Below are 15884 nucleotides of genomic sequence, written 5' to 3' on the forward strand. Positions count from 1 at the left end.
AAAAGTTGTCCAAGAGTACGTCTGAGAAATCTTCCAGTTCTCAGTCTTCCAGTAAATGGCTTTGATGAAGTCCATGAGGGAAACGCTTTTATTTTGTCTCTACAAATAGCACTAGGAAGTCATAATGGAAACATTGGATGAATATCCACTTCGTCGTGGGGAAGGCAAGCACATAAAAGCTTTTTCTCAAACTGTAAAACTTCTAGGGCAGAGTTCTTGGAGGAGAAAGGTGAGACCCAGGGTCTTGGCAACTGCATAAGCTCTTTGCATCTGTGGCGCCAGTCCAAGAACAAGAACCTGATGATGTGGGCCAAGGAGAAAACTGAGTCTGCAGAGGCTTCTGTTTCTGCCTTCTCCGAGTTAAGTTGGCCAGTGGGGGCAATTAATTGAGCGTAAAGTTCCAAGAGTACTAAGATGGAATGACAAGTAGCTGCAGCATTAACACCTCTGAGAGACACACTCTCGTCTGTTCCCTGTCTCAGGAAGCTACAGCAGGGCTTTAAGGAGACCCAGCCAGCTGGTGCTGTGAAGGGGTCTTTCTCTGCGGACCGCGGCTGCAGAGCCGATGTGCTTGCAAGTTGCCACTTTTGACCACTCTAGGACCATGTTCTAGAACCTCTCTCGCCTTAATCTCCGCTCTTTCCTAAACTTCTGCTGTGCATTGGGAGAAGCCATTGAATTGAAATGACACTGCACGTTTCAATTCTTAAGAGGCACACAGCGTCCTCTCCCAGCTAGTTCAGGTGATCTGTTAACTAGCTGCTCTTCCACACAGATCCACTAGATGTCCTCACAGATCTACTTAGTATTACCATTGAGCTCCTGGGGAAAACTCCCTTTCTGAGGATTGAGATTGAGGAAGTCATTGGGTGACTCGATAGAAAAGAAAATCAGCAAACACCAGAGGAGAGAGGGTACTTCATGTGGCCAGGGAGTAGATAGGAAACTTACTTCTGTTTTAAATAAATACTGAAACTTTCAAAATTGCTCCTTGAAACCTAACCTTGGGAGTTTTAAGCGGCACTCTGATATCTGAAATTAACCTTCGAACCTACATCAGCTCTAGAAAAGGAAACAATCATGGAGACGTGGAAATAAAATACTGGTGGTTCTGGCTATCCACAATTCACTGAAACGAAACTGAAGGATTAGGAAGCAGAGAGCGTCGAGGGGGATGAGGGATGGTATTTTCCGAAGTCGGAGGTCCACGACTTAATTTTGATATAATTTTATTTTACAACTTGAGAGTATAATTTTACACACAGAGTATCCACTTCTCCTGGAACAGCTACCACCAGAGAGGCAAATCCTCACCCAGTTTTAGTTAAAGAGCTTGTTCGTGACTCACAAAATGGCCCAGAGGAAGGCTCTTCCTGGCTGGGACACACATCCTTCAAGCCTGACCGATCGCAACCACCAGATGGGAGGTCAGAATGGGCCTTACCTTTTAAGAAAGTGGACCCAGAAGTATGTAGGTGAAGACACCCGATAGGGGGTCAGTGAAAATGGACTATTCCAGAAGTAAAGCAAGGAGCCAACCTCGCAGTTGGTGGCACCTTGGGCTAGACATTGTAATAATTCACAAAGGTTTGTCAGTGTGTGGGGCTCAATCATTTTTAACTGTTTCTGTCCTGTCTTTGAGCCTCTCATCCATCATTCTTGCTGATGTTTTTTGTTTTTTTTCCTTTTTGTGGTGGTGCTTGTTTGTCTTCTGAGATTTCTCTTTTGGATTTGGTGTGACTGTAAAACTGATGACTGGGAAGGAATGGAGAGAAAGAGCATGTCTTCTTTTTTATGCATATACTGCTTTGGAATGTGAGTGCTTACAATTAACATTTAATCTTCTTATAGCAAATGGTTTTTTTGCTGCTTTGATTACCAATTTCAGCTTGTTCCTGCATGCTAACACTATGAAATTTTAGAACAATGCATGGTCTCCGGAAGAGCCAACAATAACAATTGCAAACAGTCCCTGAGAGGCACTGGTTTGAAGTTGTGTTTCCTCCTGAACCCTTATCAAGTAGGAGGTTTCAATCACCCATTATGATGGGCTTACCTCTGACAAAATCATTTTGAAAGTTATTCCGCCCCCATCCTCCCTCCCCTTGTCCTTAAAGGGTATATATATAAGAACTTGCTTTCCCTATCAATGTGTCAGAGTCTGTTATTGTATGTGAACCCAAAATGGCAGTATGGAAACGAAAACCAGGCACTGTTGCTAATGAGAAGCATAGCATTTCAGAGTTTGATGGGCTTCTCTTCTGCTACAGCATTTGATTAAAGTTTTTTCAAAACAATTTATCTACAGCAAAACAAAAAATCATCTTCGTTTCCCTCCTCTGTATAAATAACAAGTCAATATTTCCAGTAAAAGAACTAAGAAGGAAAAAAAACAAGCAAGTGGTCTGCGAGTTGTACACCAGATCTGGATGCATTTAAAATAACTTTATTTTCATGTCTTCAACTGAAGACTGTTTTGCCTTTCTCGACTTCGACAACTGCTGTTTGGGGTGTCTGGGCAATCCCACCATGCCTTCTAAATTCTTCTGATTCAAATGCTATAGTGGAACTTTTTCTTTTTTCTTTTTTTCATAAAAGCTAAGCTCAGGAATGATGTCCCACGCAGTGAACAGGGCTGGGGCTGCATGATGATGATCTGAACAACTGACTAGCTAGGATGCTAAAAGAACATGTCGCTAAAAGTGTGAGCCAGGATTACAGGAATGGAGTTGCTGCTCAAGGGATCTCTCATTCATCTGCCCCAGTGCCTGTTCCTCACAACCATAATGTTACCCCTGCTTGACAAATAGACTGTATGGCACGTCATAAAGGTCTTAGAACAGGACTTGACCCATTGGAGAGATTTAAACCCCTCTTCCTGGTGACTGTAACATTCAAAACCACTAGCCGTATTTTAAAGTAAGAGTGCAACCGTTTCTCCACTAAGAAAAAAACACAGTGGGGGAAAAATGATTTTCACGATGGAAGGTGTGGGCACAGGGAATAACAGCTCTCCAGTTTAGCTGACTGTTTGGCTGTGATGCTTGGAATAAACATGAATTCTTCTCCCATCTTGCGAAAGGAGCAGGCAGGTTCATGCTAAGGATAAACCAAGATGTTTGCCTGCTGTAGCGTCACAATGAGGTACAAAAAGCTTCTCTTGTACTGAAATATAAATTGGCTTGAAGGGTGAAGGTGCAGGGCCTTGAGAACTATTACAGTGATGTCCAACAACTTCTGTACGTTAGCACTCAAGTTGGATTCCCAGGCAGTGCAGAACCTATGATATTAGCTTGAGAGGAGCTATCAGTGCCTCGCGCAAATCTTAGTAAGATATTTTATGTGGGATCTATTCTCTCATTTCATGTTTTGTAATTTTTCATCTACTTTTGGCCGATATTTTCTATATAAGAAAAAAATATGGTTAACCAATAGCCCGATAACTTTCTGAATTTTTTTTTTGGGAGGGGGAGAGAAGAGCAGATGCGATTTTCAGATTCTCTCAGCTTCAAGCAGAAAATACACCCATGAGAAGCTACATGCGTTGCAATAGACGAACATCTCATATGCTTTGGGTGATTTCTTATTTGTGAACTGCCTTTAATGTCAGGTAGGCGGTGTTAGCCTTGAGGAGCTGCACTTCTTATATGGACAGATTTGGGTATTTGCTCTGTCAAGACTAAATTTGAATTCCTGTAGGCATCATGTAAACTCACTCTGGGGAAGTTCAGCAGAGGCATCCTCAGATTCTATATTAACACGTAATCGTTTCGTATCTAATTGGATGAAAGCTTGTCCCAGCCTCTGCCTAATGCCCAGAAATGGATGGAAATTAGAAAGCCTACATACTAGATATTTTTGCATCTTGCAAAAGCCATTTATTGTACACAATAAGCAATTAATCGATTGGCTGTGTGTATATTTTGTCCTCCTGTATTAATTGTGCCAGGGGAAAAAATGTTGGTTACATTTTTGCTGTCTCCAGTGTGTGCTGCTTCTCATCCAGCAACCCGGTTGTCATCAGCCGTGTCCTTGCCCGTGGTCACCCGCTTCACCCAGGGTAGAAAAATAATGTGCGACAGCCTTGGGGGACTCTACAGGCGATGGCTGTTTTCTCTGCTTTTTCCAACGTACAACCAAAGTGTTACCAACAGTTCTCTCTGCATTTTTTTTTCTGGGTCAAGACTGTTAACGTGAACTAAGACCTGTGTTCAATCCCTTCAGCTCCCTTCCAGCTGCCTTGCTGTGTGTGACCTTGCCATTAACTACCGCTCTTCCTCTCGTCCCATCCAACCCCATGGTTATAGCCAAGATGTCCATCTACAAGAGAATGAGACGGGCATGTTGTTTTGATTGCGGACGTTCTGAGCGTGACTGCTCGTGCATGTCAGGCCGTGTGCGTGGTAACGTGGACACCCTTGAGAGAGCCTTCCCACTTTCTTCTGTCTCTGTTCATGATTGCTCCACCACTTTCCGTGCCTGTAAGTTTAACCCCAACACATACAGTTCCATGTCTGTGCTGTCTGTGGCATCACCCCCGTCTCGTGTCGTGCCCTGTGGTGCTGTGAGTCAGTCGGGCTGATGTTCTCCTCCCAGTGTATGTGGTGATGTGTTGCCCTCGCTGCCTGTGTCACTGTGTACGTGCTGGGGAGGCCTCCCTCCCTATTCTGTGAACTTGTTGTGTCTCTTGTAAGAGCGTGCAGGCTGTGGTATTATAATCCAGTGATATTATTCCTCTCTCCTTTAAGTAAATATGCTTGGAAATAAATGTGAAAACACATCAAATACTATATTGATAACAGAGATGCATGGAAATGTATATCTTACTATTTGGGGAAAGGGGTTAGACATCGGATTGGGTCGAAAGGAGGAAGGAAAACGGTTTAGAGAGAACAAGCCAACTCTGGCATGAAATTGCTTTTAGTGAGCTTGGATACTTGCCAAAATATAACAGGGTTTCAATGCAGATGGGTTTTTTTGTTTTTTTTTGCTGTGTCCCCCTAACCTGTATCTCGTTCCTCCAGTGCCAGATTGCCTACTATGCTCTGAAAAAGAATCTGCCAACCTATACAGACCGCTGGTTTCTAGAGCTTCCCCTCAAAAAGATGACTCATTCAAAGGATCAGCCCATTAATATCTTTCATTTTTTTCTAGAAATATAGCCCCCTGTTTAAGGTATCTTGTAGCGACTGTGATTCCAAATAACAACAAAAATCATGAGCTGAGAAGCTCCGTGGTTCCCTCGAGTCCATCGTGGAGCCTTGGGGTCAGTCTTTGCCCCCCGCAAGTGCAGAGGTGTTCAGGAGTCTCTCAGGGTCTTGCAGCGGCAGCTGGCGAGGCTGAGCTACACCAGATTCCCGAGCACCTTTCCCTGCCCCCACGCTATCCTTGTCTTCAGCATGGACTTTGCTTGTGTTTACTGACGTGGTACATGGGTGATGCTCCTGAAAGCTCCAGCTTGTTCACTGAGGGCCCTCGTCTAAGGGCAGAAGAGGTTGTGCTCTGCTTGAGGACTTGGATACCTTAAAGTATGGCTGTCGCCTTATTTTCACATTTTTGGTAGCATGGGCGGTAGGAGACAACCCCTCTGTGTTCATCCCTTCCTCTTGAAAGCACCCGCCGCGTTTGCTGGTAACCATATTATCCACTCTCTTTTCTTCCAAGTGCCCAGAGCGGGTTGAGCTAAATTTTCACCAGCAGCAGTTAATTTACTCTGGCAACAAGGAGGGAAAAGAGCCTGCGGTCCCAGCATGGTGTGCTTGTGTGGCAGTGATGGGGCGTCCAGGGCTGAGGGAGCCCTCACATCACTGTATGCAGTGGAGTGTGCCATGCCCGGTGCTGGTGTTGGAAACCGCAGTTCAGGTCTGAGACATTATTGTGCTTGGAGCGGTCGTAGAGGCATTTGGAAAAGTTCCATCTAGGACCAGAGAATCATCATCGTCTCTGATTTATGATTCACTGCCCCATCCGAACAGTGCCGAGGGACAGGATTCATTTTTTTTTTAAGTGATACTGAATAGACGTGGTGTTGAGAGGCATTTTGGACTGTCCCATCATATTGACCTAAACGCCTAGGAAGGAAATTTCCTTTAAATCTTTCTTGCGCATGCCATTGTACATGCCCTTACTCCTTTATTCTCATCACACTTCTGTCTGGTTCATATGACACCACCAAGGTGAACTCGGTCACAACCATACAAAGCATTTGTTTGTCTACGATGTATGGCAGGACACCAGGTTCAGAGACAGGAGCTGGGGAGGGGGAGTGGAGGGGTGAGCTGTGGTGGCCCAGTTTGGCCACATCTCTCTGATTGATGGTGGTGAATGTAAGCACCCGCCCCCTCGGTTACCCGTCTAAGGCACAGCTTCTACTTTCACGTAACCGCTAGGCTCTAAAACCTTGGCCAGAGATCCAGTGGAGAAAAGGAAGGAGCCACTCAGGCTCTAAACTAAGGCCTGTGGTCATGTCTTGGCACCGGCCACCCATACCAATCACAGCAAATCTGTGTCCCCTACGTGAGGCCCACGATACCCAGTGTGTGCAATTTCCATCTTATCCAGGAGAAACCATAATTGGAGGGATTTCTCAGCTCTGCAATTTAATCCAAGTGTTGATGGAGGCCAGGAGGAGAAAAACTTGGGGTGGGATGGTCCCGTCTTCTCAGAAACATCCTGGGCATGAGACTGCTGTCTTTCTACCCCTCCAGCATCAGCTCCACCGTGGAAAATGTGGAGCTTTGGGCTGTGTGTCGAAGGCGTAACTGGTACTGACAGCTTGCGGGGTGGGAGTGGGGGTGGGGTTTGCCTCCTCTGTTTTCATCAGTCTCCCTGCCGTCGTCACTCCGTCAAACAAAAGCAGATTTCATCCATCCCTGTGTGAGTCCACTCACCTTTGACCATTAATAATAAGTTAGAAAAATCCATTCCAATTTGATCCCCTTCGTGGGCCCACATAAGCCCTTCTTCTCCAATTAAAGAATGTCTACGTCTACGCAGAATTCCTCTGGCAGGGCTCCAATAGCAATCCCCGGGCTTCCCTCGCTGGTGGTGGGGTTGGGTGGTGCCCATTGGACAGAGCTGGTTGCCTCAAAGAGCGGTGGTGAGAGTGGGCTTTTCATTAAATATGAGCAGATGTGAAATGTAGAGGGCTTGACAATTAGAAATGGCAGGAGAAGGGCCCTTGAATCAAAGTGAGGTCAGATGGGCGGATCAGATTACTTCTCTTACATTCTTTAGTTGTTCTGAAAATCATTTTGAATTAGTGTCAGCGGAGCCGTGATGGGGTTTGCCCTTTGTCTTTTATGCTGGGGCTGTGTTGTTTCCCAAGACACTCATTAAAGGTCATTATATTATTACAGAGCTTGCTTTGGTCGCAGTTTCCCAGTGGAGCCTGTGTGCTCTGGGGACTGTCCGATTCCTTCTCTTCTGCCTTTCGTCTACCTCTTTACTGTTTTTTTTTTCTTTTTTTTTCTTTTAAGGGGAAGGATTTCCGTTTTCAAGGGACGGTAAATTGAAACACAAAGTCCCATTATGTGTTTTCTGAAGTGGGAAGAGAAGTAGCCAGTTCCCAGAGGAGTGGCAATATATTAAAAGTGTTCACACAGTCTTAGAACTCTGCTTCCTCACAGCAAGCCCTGCCTGCGTGTACCTCTCCTTGGAGGTGTGGCCCATTACACGTTCCCCTTGTTGCTAAGTCACATACCTTTCTAACGGTTGTCTCCTTCTGTTGAGCGCACGGGATGTCAGGCCACACTGTGCTGACAAAAAGGTTTGCAGAGAAGGAGGACCCCTTTACAGAAGACTTAAAAAGCAGTAAGAGAAGTAACGCAAAGAGTGACCAGTAAGGACTCATCACAAGACTGTTCGATTTTGGGCGAGACTGAACCATTCAACATGGTGGGCTAGAACTGGTTGCAGAGCGTCATTTTTGGATCGTTCCAATTTTGTTTCTGCTTCGGATGGTCCTGGGCAGAAGTACCAGCTCTCTTAAGAGACGCTAAGATGGTACGGGCCCCAGACTTCCCACAAGTAGCTATGTTCTAGTACTGTCAAACATAAAAAATATATGGCTTAAAAAAAATACATATATATATATATATATATATGTGGCTAGCGACATCCACACACCCATCAATATAGGTTGAGATTCTAATCTATTCCACTTCCCCTCCATATAATTTTGTAAAATAGCACCTTTTCTCTGTTCAGAATTTATTCTTGTTATTTCAGTCTTTGCTCGATATCGGATTGCTAAGTCTAATAGAAAGGGGACAATTAAAATTATGATGCAGTGACAACATAAGACCCTATTGATTCAGACCTGCCGCAGACTGCCTGACATGATGCTGGTCACAAACCTTCAGTAACCCTGACACGAACAGATGAATCATGTGCGCGAAGAGAAACAGATCTTTAAATTTGTGCTTGGAGGTAGTTTTAGCCAAAGGACCTGTGTGATCACTCACACCAACCTTTCAATTTACTAATAGGTTAAACCTGCACAATTACATACACCCACTTGCAAACTACTGTAGCTAATTTTAAGTGGGGCACGACTTTTCTTTCGGGTGTAAATATAATACAAGGAGGCATTCAACTCCAATGGTTCGGTCGAGAGGAGAAGTCCAATACAATTAGGTTGAAGGGAGACATACCAAAATCAGTTTAGTGTGATCTTGAGTCCTGTCAGATAATAAACAAAAATCAGCGTATCCCGAGTAGCCTTTGGTTTGTACAGGCAGAGAATTAACATTGTCAATAGAACTAAAGTCACTCAAGTAATGGCATCTCGAAGTGCATAAAATCAGATACTGGGGCAGGGAGTGCAAATAGCTCTAGGAAAGTGTCTATAATAGGACACACCCTGTGCTGACAGTCTCCAGTGCCTGTTGCAGGGAGATTTAATTTAATAAGCTGCCTTTAAAAATCAACAGCCCATTATCATCTCAGTCCTTTTCTGTAGGTATAGTTTTGGGCGACTTTCTCAAGCTCCCCAGTCCTAAGTTTTATTTGTTTATTTTACTCTGGACCTTGAAAACAAAGACTCTCTCTTCCCACTACCACCATCAGTGATAGAAAGTAAGAAAATGGATAGGCAAAGCACACTCAGCCCAAATCAGTTTAATCATTGTTCTCCCTGTATTTTTTAAAGCCTGTTCATTCTGGGTCTGCAGTTTCTCCCATTTTCTCATGCTTACTGGTGCTGTCTCTCTGTCTCTCTCTGTCTCTCTCTCTCTCCCCCCTCCCCCTCCCCCTCCCCCTCTCTCCCCCCTCGCCCCCCTCCCCCCCCCCTCTCTGTCTCTGTCTCTTTGGATTCCGCCCTAGCTCTTCAGCTGCCCTTACCCCATGTGTCTTGATTTGGCCATATGCGCTGCATTGCAGGAAGTGAAAACAGGAAGGCAACTTGGCCTAGGCAACCATTTAATCATTCCATGAATAATGGACCTGGGAGGGCATCTTAGGGCACTTCTGTTAGAAGGCGAGGCTCCTTTGATCTTTCTGGTAGCCACATTCAGCAGCGGGGTGACACGAAGCACGATGCCTTCCTACTTGCTTACATGGTGGTCAGCTCATTGTAAGGCAGCCATCGTGCTTGGACAAAGTTTCCTTTGAAAAGAATCCTTTTAATTGCCCATCTCTAAAGAGCTCCAAACAAACCATGTTTTTATTCATAATAAGTAACTGGGTTTTTTTCAGTCTAGTGTCAGGTGAAGTAATTGACTTGCATTTTGAGACCCTGTTGTACTCTCCTCCTCCAAAATAGTTGAATTCTTAAAGATAAATATGCTGTGGAGAGGTACCACATGTAGATGGAAGAGAAAGGGAAAAGTAGGCAAACAGCCAACTTTTCACAAGAAATCCTTTGAAGCAGAGCTGGGAGATAAGAAGTAGAAAGGTCAGAAAGAGGAAAGGGTGCTCTGTGTTTACCCCCATCACTTGGACACCTCCCTCCCCAGGGATATGTTGCTTGAATAAGTGACTGGGCTCCTCAAGGACGAACCAGAAAAGATGTTGGCATGCCACAAGTAAGCTAGGCAGAAGTCCTTATGCAAGGTGACATGGAAATTATGTTTGCATTTTTATTTCAGGACAGTGGCCAGTTGTCACCATACTCACCCTGACAGCTCCTACCACCAGGCAGTGGACTCTGCCTCTTACCTCCATGGAGGAGGGGAGAAGTGGCCAGTTAGCTCTCCATCCCCCCACCCCCTGCTATCTCAGGCGACAGATGCCAGGGCCAGCCCGCCTTTCACTTGAGCTTTCTTGTCAAGGCTGTGCCTTGAGCCCAAATCCTGACCTTTACTGTATGAAATAAAGTACTGATGAACAGGCAGAGGTTTAGAATTAGAGCAGGCTTGGAGCAAATGTCAAGGCCATCTCTGCTTCCCTCCTCCACCTGCACCAGGAGCCTGGATTAGACCCAGGCTGGAGTTCGCAGCGCCTTAGGCTTTATGGGTCTGGGGAGACATAACTTATTAACAAAGAGTTATTAAATTTTTATCAATTTTACAACACAATGTAAATGCCTCCCATGAATCTACATTGTATTCATTATCATTTAAAACGTTAATTAAGTCAAAGTTGCATTTGATTTCTCTCTAAATGGGCCTTTGGGAAGAGGCTTTTAGAAACATCTGTGGGAGCGCGCAGCTCTTGGAGACAGGGAATCCCCCAGCCCGCGTTCAGGACAGCGCCCTGAGTTGATTGCCGTCGGGCGTCTGTGGCTAATTTGTTGTGATGCGCTGGGGCATTGTCTTGAATTAGCATCAGACCAGCGATGGTGTGAAGCCATCAGAGAGAGGCTTGCAGGGCGGCGGCCCAGGCTGCACCGCATCCTGCCTCCAAATCCCATCCAGACGGAAATGAGCAGTTGATCGGCAGCGTTCTGGTCTCAGTCAGACCTGGGGATCCTCGCTTCTCACACGGTGCCCATCATTTCAGTTGGATGCTCCTTGATCTGAGGTGGACATTTGTCATCTGGCCCAACAAATGTAGGACATCTGCCAGAGTGCTTACAGGCAAGTTCTCAGGGCTTGGGCTCTTTGATTCGCATTTAAGCCTAGAAACGATGGAGCACAGAACAGTGTAATGGGAACCGTTTTCTGACTAGAGTGGATGTAGAGATTACAAACAGGTCATACTCATCGGTGAGGAGGAAAGAAGAGTGAAGCCTACTAAGATTTGCTGAAAAATTGCTTTCCTCTCCTGAGGCGAGGTTGACACCTCTGCTATTAGTGTGTGTGTATTCCTAGGAACCAAGGCTTATGGGGTGGTGCTGGGAAATGGCCAACTGCTTAACTTGGATTCACGTTAAGGCTAGACTTAGTGTCTACTCTTACTGTATGCAGGGGACTCTGCCAGCCCTGCAAGGGGGTGTGTGCATGTGGATACGTGTATGTTAGTTACTGTTGTTATTGTCAAATTGAACCCACACGTAGCATTTGCTGCATTGCAGGCACTGCTCTGTGCCCTGTACAGATATTATTTAATCCTTACCATGGGATAGGTAGTAACTGTTATTTGCCATTGAGGCAACTGTAAACTGAGGCATCTGTGCATTGACAGATGAGGCAACTGAGGCACAGAGAGGTTAAGTGACTTGCCAAGGGTCACAAAGCGAGTCGGTGGTGGGGCTGGCATTTGAGGATAGGCTGGACAGTTGGTTCTTCAGTCTAGGGAGCAAACTGAGTTACTCATTTCCTTACTCAGTTGAAGAAGATGGGTATGTCGGTCTGTCTCCAAGGAAGGAGAAGGAAGACGAGGATTCCAGTCCTGAGAGCTGGAGACAGTGTGGGAGGCGTTGTGAGAGAGGGGGGCAAAGTGCTCGGCAGTGCAAAGGCCCAGAGGTCACCTCCTGTTGGTCAGCCGAGGAAAGGCCCCACAGGAGAAGACAGTTCAGATGTGCATTGGAGGATGGGAGGCAAAGGGTATCCTGCCTGACAGCATGAGAGAGGGCATGGCAGTGGAGGGGCCTGCCGACGGCTGGAGCCCCCTGTCTAACAGCTGGTCACCCAGTTTGGCTGGAGCTTAAGACCTGTGCCTGGGAGCAGGGGGAGAGGAGCCTTGAAAGGTGAGCAGGGCCCTGTTACGGCACACGTAATGCCATAGAAAGCATTCAAGGTATTTGATCTGGGGAATGAGCCACAGAGGCTTTGTTTTGGTAGGATTTCAATGGCGGCTCTGGGAAGAGGGGCTGGAGCTGAGGGCCTTGGGAGCCATCCTGTGAGGGTGGAGAAGACCAGCAGGGGGTGGGGGGGGGGCGGGGGGATGTGCTAGGAAGAGGCAGGAGTGAGCTGCTCCAGGAAGCCTGAGGAAGGAAGACGATCTAACGGCCTCTAGGACTCCCAGCTGAAGCACATTATCCAAATACAATTCCAAGAAGTTAAAATCATTTTAAAGAAATTTTAATTGATGGCGCTGAAGCGATTGAATTCCATTAGTTAAATTTCTTGAGCTTAATTCTCCCCAGCTGACTCAGCAGTCGTGCTTCCCACTTGGGCTCTGTGGAGTCGTTGCCTTATTGGAGAATTTCCTGAGATCTTGGCTGGGCCTGGAGACCTGCTGGACTGTCTCCACAGCCCCTGGTGTTGGGGATCTAGTCCATCTTTTTTTTTTTTTTTTTTTTGAACCAGTATTTCTTCTTCCCTTACCAGCCTCTGCATTTCCAACCAGACCCACACCTTGAGTGTGTTGATGGGGGCAGAGCCAGGCAGCTCTGAATCGCTGGCATGAATGGCCTTGAACCAGGCTGGGCGGCAGAAACAAAGCAACGAGAGCCACCCACTGGGACATGTGGCCCCTGAGGGTCGTGGCTCGAGCTGCCTGTGGTGGCTTCAGTTAGAGCTCCTGGGAATTCTTTTTTAAATCCCTGTGTATGGCAAGGTGACTTTCTCCTCCCATCTTAGGGAGACAGCTTGTCTCCTTCCATCTATGGAGGGAAAAAAATAATAAAGTGCTTCACATCCCATTCACTGAAAAATCCGCTGTTGTTTCCAACCACCATCGGACTCTGGTGGAAATACAAAACACGTTTCCTGTGAAGTACGGCCACACAAAATCCGAGGAAGTCGTGTGGCATTTCTAAGTACCGTGGAGCAATTTTCTTTTCCTTTTTATTTCTCTGTGCACAAGAATTTGATCTGCGTTCATTGTGTCTGTATGTCAGCACCCATGACCGGAGATTTATGCACACCTTTGACCCCAGAGGGTCATTGAAACAGCACAGAAGAGCACGTGAGTCCTGAGCTCCCTCTAAGTGGTGGAGCGTGCGTGCTGAGAATGCCAACTCCTGGCATTCTCTCCGAGGTTTTCTCCTGAACCAACATTCTTTTCTTTTTTTTTTTTTTGGCCATGCCGCACAGCTTGTGGGATCTTAGTTCCCTGACCAGGGATCAAACCCGCGCCCCCTACAGTGGGAGCACGGAGTTCCTAACCCCTGGACTACCAGGGAAGTCCATCATGTTGAATTACCTGGGTAATCAAGGAATCTTCCATCCTTACATTTGCTTACCAGAGTTTTGCTTCCCTAGCCAAACACCTTTCCAAGGGGAATCTAACTGGACAGAAACAAGTTCAGCATTGTCAGACCCACACAGTTGAAATTTCAGAGAGCATCGAAAAGACCTTTTTATAAATAGTCAGTGCCTGCTTTGCAGAGAGCTTCTAGACAAGCCCGTAGGTTTTTTTTTTTTTTTTTTTTTCCTTACTGAGGAGACATTCTTCTGATCCCCGGCTCAGATGAGCTGGGGAAAAGGTCTGAAGATTCCAAGGTGGCTTCCTTCTCTGACCATTTCACGTGCTCATCCGCGGGAGGAGCTGTCCTCCCACAACCGAGGGAAATAGCAAGAGAAAAATGCTTCTGGCCTCTTGGAGTAAAGCTGAAAGCCCTGCTCTTATCCCGTTCAACATGGCAGGGTGAGTACCACCAAATACTCCAAGCGCTACAGAGAAAACCCTGTGCAAACTCGAAGCGGGAGCTTTTGAGTCAGATCCGCGTCAGGGATGGTCAGCCGCCCGAACGACTTTGCAATGAAATGAGAAAGACCGCTCCTCAGAGCTGGAGCCGCACAAGGTGGTACCTGCAGGGGCATCTGTAGGCCACAGAGCAAGGGCCGTCTTCTGCTTGCCATAATGTGATCTTCCTTCTGGCCCTTGCCAGCTTTCTGGGCTGGAGCCAGTTGGATTGCACTCAGTCAAGGAAAGACCTGGGGGCTGCCTGCCTTTCCCTCCAAGGCCAGCAATGTACTTGCTAGAATCCTTGGCCGGGCTTTGTATGTTGGCAAGAATGCCTGAGTAGGAAGTGGCCTGAAGGGTTCCAGTTCAGTAAATATTTGATGAGTGAAAGAATGGATAAGTGAAGGGATTCTCAGCCATTAGTTAAAGGGATAGATGGTCAGCCAGAAGCAGGATGGCCCCGGATCTGTGAAGTTCCCTAAAACTTTCTAAGCCGCTTACAATATAGTGTGTGTGTAGATACAGGTAGAAATATAAAGATATACATATAGATATATATAGTGTGTGTGTGTACGTAGATATAAAGATATAGATACAGATATATAGTGTGTGTGCATATATAAATATATATAGTGGGTATATATAGATATAAAGATAGATACAGGTATATAGATATATAGTGTGTATATATAAATACAGACACAGATATATAGATACATATAGGGTGTGTATTTATAGATATGTAGATAAAGATACAGATATATAGATATATGTAGTGTGTGTGTGAGTACAATCTTCTTGGATCCCAGTTGGAGATATCCCACAATTAGTATACAAGAAGATTCACAGGGGGTAATGTAGCGAGAAGAAGAAAAACTAGGACGTAACTGAAGGATCTTGAAAATTATCGACTAGGAGGTACAATCCATATTCTTTATGAAGGTTAAACATTGGGAAAGAAGATCTAGAAACAAAGACTGAAAAAAAAAATCACGGTAGGCAAAAACCCCCCAATGTTTCAAGTGAGGAGAGACAGGGATACCGCCACACAAAGTGTCCATGTGTGTGTAGAGCATGTATCCTGGAAAAGCAAGGACTTGTGACATTTGCATTCCGTTTTACTAATTTTGATGAACCTGATCCCTTTCGTGTGAGTCAGGGTGGCACAAAAATAATAATGCATCAGGTGGGACCAATATGAGAAAAGGGGCCCATTTGTAGAGAGCTGTAGCCATTTGCAGATGACCAAGTCAGCCTGCCAAACTGTGGAGACACGTTTGAGGCCACGCTTGACTATTAAGATCATTGACTCTGACTTGAGGTGGGCAGATCCAGTCGTGTAGCACCCAAGCGACAGTTCCTCCCACCTTGAGGTGTCTGAAGGCTGTGTGTCTCATGGATATTTTCTATTGTGTCATTTTTCTGTGTGTTCCGTTCCGACACAAGGAGTGGGCGGGGAGCTTTCTTGACTGCTCACAGACCTCTCTCAGGTTGTACCAAGCATTCCCTTACCTCTGAGTGGCTTTGAATTGCTCTCTGCACTTTCTCAAGGTTGATCTGGCCGTTTCCTCAGTGCAGATGAGTACATTTCCACATATGGCTTGTAACGTAACCAACTGAGAGAACACGTCCATCAGGGATGCTTCCAAGCCAAAGCCCTAAACAGGTGTTACTGAAAAGGGTGGTACAATGACCTGCAGAGAAAAGGGACGTGCAGTGAAAATGACAGAATGAAACTTGCTAAGAGTGCAGACAGGGATGAGGTACAGACTCAGGTCATGTGGCCTGGAGGTCTTGGCACCCAGATGTGAAACATGCAAGGTGCTAGTTGCTGGAAGGGCCACTCCTTCGCGGATTTCTTCCGTGAAGACGAAGATGGGTTCTGATAGGCAGACATCTCCTGTCTTTTCTCTGAATCATAGTAGGGGATT

At 46.0% G+C, this 15884-nt stretch overlaps 1 protein-coding gene across 5 annotated transcripts in view; it reads left to right on the forward strand.

Moving 5' to 3' along the window:
• KCNMA1 (potassium calcium-activated channel subfamily M alpha 1) overlaps positions 1-15884 on the forward strand; it is a 747896-nt gene that overhangs the window by 612534 nt on the left and 119478 nt on the right. Inside the window, exon 19 of one of the 5 annotated variants that reach the window (XM_027129780.1) lies at positions 4308-4481. The exons of the other annotated variants lie outside the window; for them this stretch is intronic. Within the exon in view, the coding sequence (XP_026985581.1) occupies positions 4308-4481 (174 nt within the window). The remainder of the gene's footprint in view (positions 1-4307; positions 4482-15884) is intronic. 5 annotated transcript variants of the gene reach the window in all.

Source organism: Aethalodelphis obliquidens, unplaced genomic scaffold, assembly GCF_003676395.1.
Source record: "Aethalodelphis obliquidens isolate GAN/ISIS:26980383/991018 unplaced genomic scaffold, ASM367639v1 scaffold37, whole genome shotgun sequence".
Taxonomy (NCBI): domain Eukaryota; kingdom Metazoa; phylum Chordata; class Mammalia; order Artiodactyla; family Delphinidae; genus Aethalodelphis; species Aethalodelphis obliquidens.